At 43.3% G+C, this 7,107-nt stretch overlaps 1 protein-coding gene across 1 annotated transcript in view; it reads left to right on the forward strand.

Annotated features, from left to right (window-relative positions):
- Window positions 1-7,107, forward strand: part of Skor2 (SKI family transcriptional corepressor 2) — a 44,083-nt gene that overhangs the window by 16,776 nt on the left and 20,200 nt on the right. The window contains exons 6-7 of the mRNA XM_005356279.2: window positions 4,217-4,282; window positions 4,662-4,760. Of these exons, the coding sequence (XP_005356336.1) occupies window positions 4,217-4,282; window positions 4,662-4,760 (165 nt within the window). The remainder of the gene's footprint in view (window positions 1-4,216; window positions 4,283-4,661; window positions 4,761-7,107) is intronic.

Below are 7,107 nucleotides of genomic sequence, written 5' to 3' on the forward strand. Positions count from 1 at the left end.
CTTCAACCCTCCCCCAAGGTCCCCATGCTCCCAATTTACTCAAGAGATCTTGTCTTTTTCTACTTCCCATGTAGATTAGATCCACGTATGTCTCTCTTAGAGTCCTCATTGTTGTCTAGGTTCTCTGGGATTGTGGTTTGTAGGCTGGTTTTCTTTGCTTTATGTTTAAAAACCACGTGTGAGAGAGTACATATGATAATTGTCTTTCTGGGTCTGGGTTACCTCACTCAAAATGATGTTTTCTAGCTCCATCCATTTGCCTGCAAATTTCAAGATGTCGTTATTTTTTTCTGCTACGTAGTACTCCATTGTGTAAATGTACCACATTTTCCTTATCCATTCTTAGGTTGAGAGGCAGTTAGGTTGTTCCGGGTTCTGGCTATGATAACAATGCTACTATGAACATAGTTGAGCACATGTCCTTGTGACACGATTGAGCATCCTTTGGATATATACCCAAAAGTGGTATTGCTGGGTGTTGAGGAAGGTCGTCTCCTAATTTTCTGACAAATCACCACACTGTGTGTGTGAATTTTAGCCCCTGCGCATTTGGTTTCGTATTTATGTCAACTGCAGGGTGGCACATCCTCACATCCATCCCTCTTGTCCATTTTCTGATGGCTGAGTATGGGCAAAACAGGGGCAGGATGGAATATCTCCCAGAACGCGGGGCCACCTGAGCTGGAGGACCCCAGAGAGAGTGGGAAAGCGGAACTATGTACCCGGGCCTTGGCTTCAGGTTGCATTTGGTTGCCATGGGGTTGGTCCTGCCTGGCTCACTCTCAGCTGTGGTGAGCACCATTCATGGGATCATGAAGGTAGCACAAGAAGGTGACACATCCCTACACAGCAGCTTTGGGTCTCGTCCCTCCCCCAGTGCATTTATACGCTAATGATTCATCCCTTTTGTAGTAATTGGAGCGGTGGGGCTGCGTTCCCAGCACCCCAGCCTCCTGGCTAGCTTATGCCCCGAAATAATAACACACAAACTGTATTCATTTAAACACTGCTTGGCCCTTTAGCTTGAGCCCTTACTGGCTACTTCTGATATCCCGATCAACCCATCTCTAATAATCTGTGAGCACCGGTCTTACCGGGAAGATTCTAGCCTACGTCCATCCTGGGTCAGAGCTTCATCACATGTGTCCCAGAGAGCAGAGCTCTCACGTCCGCCCTGGAGATGGGAGCATGGCGTCTCTGCCCCCCCACCCCAGAGGAGAGCTGTTGGGTCTCTGAGCTCACTTCCTCTTCCTCCCAGCATTCTGTTCTGTTTACTCCTCCCACCTATGTTTTAACCTATCAGGGCAAGCAGCTTCTTTATTTAATTAACCAATGACCTTCCTCCATCACCCTTTCTCACTTCGCACTACTTGGGTTTCTTCTACTGCCTGACATGTTTGAGGCCAGGGCCCTGAGAAAGATATCCATTCCATGCACAATGTTCTGTCTCTGTCTCTAAGGCACTGAGGTCTCTCGGCTTCTCCCACCTTCTCTGCTTGTAAATAGCTTCTTAAACGATGAGTGTAGGGAAAGAAAGTAAGCATTTTAATTTTGGGATGTCTCCAAACCCATTCATTAATTTTGAAAAGTGAAATGCATCTAACCTGATGGAATATTTATAAAAATTGGAGGCCCGTTGTCAACTAAATCACATTTATTTAATCTAGTATTAGACTGCCTTTTTTTTTCCCCAACCAGATGGAAAACATTAGCAGTAATAGTGAACAAACATCCAGGCTCCCAGAGGTCATTTTTAACCACCATTAACAATCTGGTTTTCACAGATTAGCAATAATGCAGGGAGTGGCAGTCCAGTAAAAGATGCACAAGGCGCAGCTGAGACCGCTCTGGCCTTAGTTACCTAACACGTAGACGCTTCTCAGAAACTCATTGGAAAAGGAACATTTACATCTTCTAAGCTCTAAATGGGCCTTTTTTTCCCCCTCAGAATGCAGTAAAACCTCTATTTGAAATAGACACTAATGCAAAATGTTAATAAAACCTCCACAGAGCTGATGAAAAAGCCAGTCCATGGTCAATGGCACCAGCAGATTTTCCTGTAGTCAGTATTCTTCCATTGATTAGCTATTGATTTAGGGGTATTCTGTGAATATAATGCTAGTAATTACGAAGGGGAAAAAGAAACATAGCTATATCTATTTTAATTTTTAAATGTATCCATCCAATTGGTATGTAATACAAGATAAACAGTTCCCAAAATATATCAAGGAACCAAAAGTCCTGGTCTACAACATGGTAAGAACGTGGCTTCTAGATGTGGTTTCACGTCCATCTGAGCCACGTTTTGAAAGTTAGACTGAGAACGTTGTAGAATGGGACAGTGCCATCTCGGTGCACGTGAGCACGCACGGAGGCAGGCACCTGCTCGCTCTTCTCTGTTTGGACTCAGCATTGCATCAGGAGGGAACCTCTGTACTGGTCAGTTGATGCACACAGGCAGAGCTGCGCCTGGCACACATTTATCTTGTTTCGAACATCACCATGCTCGGTTTGCATATTAATGGTTTGTAATCCACCTATTACTTTTCTAGTAGAGAATCGGATTTCTTAGGGATTCTATTGAGGTCTAGAATCAGGATGCTTCACAGGTATTTTCCTCACCACAAAGAGAAGAAAACCAAGTTGTCAAGGTTCCACGGTGCCCCTGAAGCTATAGAGAGAGGTCATGTTCGAGATGTACCGGAATGAAGTTGTGTGACTATGGTCTACTTGTTAGAGAATGTCTTCCAGTAAGGAACATGGGGGTGTGACGGATGTAATAGGCCCCACCCCCGAGTATGCGTCTACTTGGGAATATTTAAATGCATGAATCAGTTGCATATAAGTCCTTTGAAGAGAGGCACGTACATCCGTGTGCACCTTCACACACTGCAGAGAGTCAGCATGCAGAATACAGATGTCCGTCCATGGCATAGGTTGCTGCTTTGTGGAGAAATCCTGTTGTCTTTTATAGAAATCTTAACTTGGCAGTGAGATCTTCCGGTATTCCAACAAGTGCCCGGGGCCATTACACTCCATTTCTTTCTGAGGGAAAGGAATAAATAGCGAGAAGAGAATTGAAGTGATACATTCTGCTGGAGCCATGACTTAAAATTTATGTCCTCCTGGTTTTTTGTTTGTTTGTTTGTTTGCAACAACAGAAGACGACTTACTGAGGGCTCATTGTACGTCCAGCCCCTGTTAGGCACCAGCTGGCTTTAGAGAAGAGACAGGGCCTTTGCCTCCAGTGGCATTGGCCTAGTCGATGAAGAAATATCTGCAGGCATATGGAAGGTGCCTCACCTCTGGGAACCAGTGCGGGGGATCCATAAAACCTTGGAGAACCGTTACCTGCATGAGTACACCTCTTCAGACAAAAGCCAGAGCTTAATCAGCCATGTGGCTGTCACAGACATTAGCATGAAATTTGAAAACACAATTAGCTAATTAGCCGAATGAATGGGCTAAACCTTTGGTGTATTTGGGTTCTCTGACTCTTGAACTGTAGTGAATACACTATTTAGTTTGCCGTTGTTCTTGTTAGCACACAGCAAAGCACGAACGGTCCAACCTTCATTCATGATCCAGACGGCTGGCTTATTTCGTTTGGCTCAGGAGCGGGGGTTGAAGCAGAGGCCTGGTTCTTACTCCTGGGCTCCACCCTCAGCTCCCGCGGCTCTCGGGAATCATTTTTATTGGTTCCAGATGAGTCGTTAAGGGACTGTGGCTGAGTAAGGAAATATTTACAAACTAGCAGATAGGTTACACTTCACATCTCTGCTTGCAGTGCGCATTTCTTCCCAGCCAGCTACCAATGACCTGGAAACCCTCCAGGCACAGGACCAAGACAAGGCAAGGACTCTCCACGCTTTCTTTTCTGCTGTCCCAAATTTAGGGGGCCCGAAAGTTCGGGAAACTTCTGCCAGTTGTGCTCTCAAGGGCCTTCCAGGAGAGCAGGTGTCCTCACTTCGGTGATCCTGTTCTCCAAGAGCCAAACAGGCTCTCCTCGTTTCCTAGAGGGCTTCTGCAGATCAGAGGCGTGGGGCCCATTCGCAAGAACAGCGTTTAGTCCTGGGAATAGCATTAGTCCTAATGTCAGGTTAAATTAAATAAACACCTTCTCTAGATGTAAAATAAATAAATGAATGAATAAAAAGAAAAGCTGGGGGAAAGTAGTCCATGCAAACTAATATTTTTCCTGTGTTTTTTTTTTAAGGTGAACACACACAAGAAACCAATTCACCTCATTCACTCAAAAAGGATGTAGAAAATATGGGGAAAGGTAAGGACAAGTTTGAATGTTGTATACTTCTCTTAGCTTTTAAAGAGTACAGAGATAATAAGAAGATATTTTTGTTCTGCACCATATTTTAAGCCTGACAAGCAACATATGAATAATATATGGACCATTGGGTGGATATAATTGAGATTAATGCATACATATCAATCAATACATGACACTGTAATATGATACTTTAAAATAATATATTACATTGATTTATATTCATGGATTTCTGCACAAAATCTATCCTATGTCTATGCAACATTTTTTAAACTGGTAAAATATTTTTGTCTTATAATAACAAATTGCCCTGTGTAACAGTTCTCCGGAGAGTTGTTTGTAAAGATTAGTAAAACTGCTCTTCTTCCTTCTCTGCTAGAGGAACTTCAGAAGGTTTTGTTTGAGCAAATAGACTTACGGAGGCGACTGGAGCAAGAGTTCCAAGTGTTAAGAGGAAACACGTCCTTCCCGGTGTTCAGTAAGGAATCCCTTTCCTTTCATTCCGTGTGTGGTGTTTGCTGGAATATCTACGGTTAGGCTTAAGAGTGTGCGTGTCAGCCGGAAGTGGCTAAGTACAATGCCCACACAGCCTTCCCACGCTGTGCCGGGATCATAAGCATGCACGTTAATCCCTTATCTGTGCTTTGAATTGACTCAAAGATCATTTGCTATTTATGCTCTGATATATGGGCAGCTGTGTCTGTGCATTTTAAAATATGTATGTAAACACGTAATTCAGTATGAAATGTATTCACATATTCAAGTATGTCCATTTATGTATTTTAATACACAATGATCCCTTGGTATTTGTTACTTTCAGAATAGGAGAAAAAAGAGACAATTACCCTTCATTTTCAGATAGCTCCGGTTAGCCGCCGATGTGAGCGATATGTATAAACACGAAGATCTGAACAATTTGAGGGCCACAAATCTATTGATTACAGTAGCTGCCCCTTGTTTTGAGGGGATTCGCCTGGCAGTACCCACTGGATGCGTGAAACTCGCAGATAGTTTCAAACTCTCTCTGTACCCTTTTCCCCCCTACTCACGTTCTTATGACAAAGCTTAATTTGTGAGAGATCAGTAAAAATAACCAAGGACAAAAATAGAACAATTATGACCATCTATACTATAATAAAAGTTATTTAAAATTTATGAATTGTTTATTTCTAGAATTTTCCACTTAATATTTTTAGGCCACATTTGACCTTGTATAAGCAAACACAGGGTTAAAGGGCACTACCATAATTAAATCGATATCATTTTAGTAGTTTTACACTCTCAATCCATTTTACTGTGAAATTCCACTCCAGTGGGAAGCAGGAAGCCTGGCAGCCTCCAGGTTATCACTTTGCTCCCAGAGCCGTAGAATCTCAGAAAGGCTTCATGGTAGGTGTGCGTGGAAAATTGGAAATTTCACCTGTCATGAGCAGGGTAGCCCAGGAGTGATCTTGGGAGTATTTCTCAAGTTATGTTTAGTTGGATTCCCCTCTTCAAGAAATGAAAATGAGAAAGAAAATGGCAGGCAAATGATTTTTTAAGATTTATTTTATTTGTGTGTGTGTGTCTTTCTGTGTGTGTGTGTGTGTGTGTGTGTGTGTGTGTGTGTGTGCCTGCGTATGTGCACCTGAATGTAGGAAGCCAGAGATGTCAGACACCCCTGGAGTTGGAGTTAATAGGCAGTTGTGAGCTGCCCAGCATGGGTACTAGGGATCAAACTCTGGTCCTCTGCAAGAGCAGTACGTGCTCTTAGCCACTGAGACAGCTCTTCAACCCCAGTATTTTTTATATTATGCAAACTTCAGGTTTTTCCTGAGACAATTCTTTTAAGTGTCAGCATGTCTCCTGTGATTAATCTGGACATCGCAAAGCTGCATGAAGCTGTGTGAGGCTCTAGGGGTCTTGCTTAAGAATGTAACTTGTGGTCTCTGCAGCACACATAGCTGGACTGATCTAAGGGTGGAGTTGGGGAATCTCTGCATTAAGATCTAGCAGAGTGGGTTCAAGTTCAGTGAAGCCCCAGAGTATCTTCGCATTTCCCCATGAGGCCAGTGTGATCATGATTTCTTCTATGGGTAACAGCTAATTAATAATCACTTAAGGGATTAAGTAACTCACCATGATGTATATACTTATACCTTGCCCTTTACTCTAACACAAACCATGTATGTTAAAGCAATGTTAGACTGGTCTAGGGCATAACTCAGCCCTGAGTTCAGTCCCCACCACCACACAAAAAGCAAAAAACCCTACAACGAAAAAACTAGGCCTAGACGTCATCACTTTGATCTGAGCTGATGTGAGTCAGTCTGTAAATGCCAGACATATGAAGTATTTCAATAAGCAACATTTTCTAGTTTTGGAAATCTGCAACCTTCTCCACTCCCCAAGAAAGTGGTGTGTGCATACCCAACTTTGAATAATGCATGGTTTAGACACACCAAAAATAAAAGGTAGCTTCACACAGTGAAAATAGTAAATATGTATTGCGTGCTTGTTAACCAAGTGTAACTGAGTGAGGCCAATGCAGACTCAGCCCTCACTGATGAGGAGGGGAAATCTAAACTCTGGAAAGCAGGAGATTCTGCAAGAAGTCTGAAAAGCCTTTTCCAAAGGTGGACAGATCTTCACAGTCACAGGCAAAATCCAGTGCTTAGACCATGCAGTGGTGGTACACGCCTTTAACCTCAGCACTCGGGAGGCAGAGGCAGGCAGATCTCCAGGTTCGAGGCCAGCCTGGTCTACAGAGTGAGCTCCAGGACAGCTAGGCTTACACAAAGAAACCATGTTGTGTGTGTGTGTGTGTGTGTGTGTGTGTGTGTGTG

This window comes from Microtus ochrogaster, chromosome 18 (genome assembly GCF_000317375.1).
Source record: "Microtus ochrogaster isolate Prairie Vole_2 chromosome 18, MicOch1.0, whole genome shotgun sequence".
Taxonomy (NCBI): Eukaryota; Metazoa; Chordata; class Mammalia; order Rodentia; family Cricetidae; genus Microtus; species Microtus ochrogaster.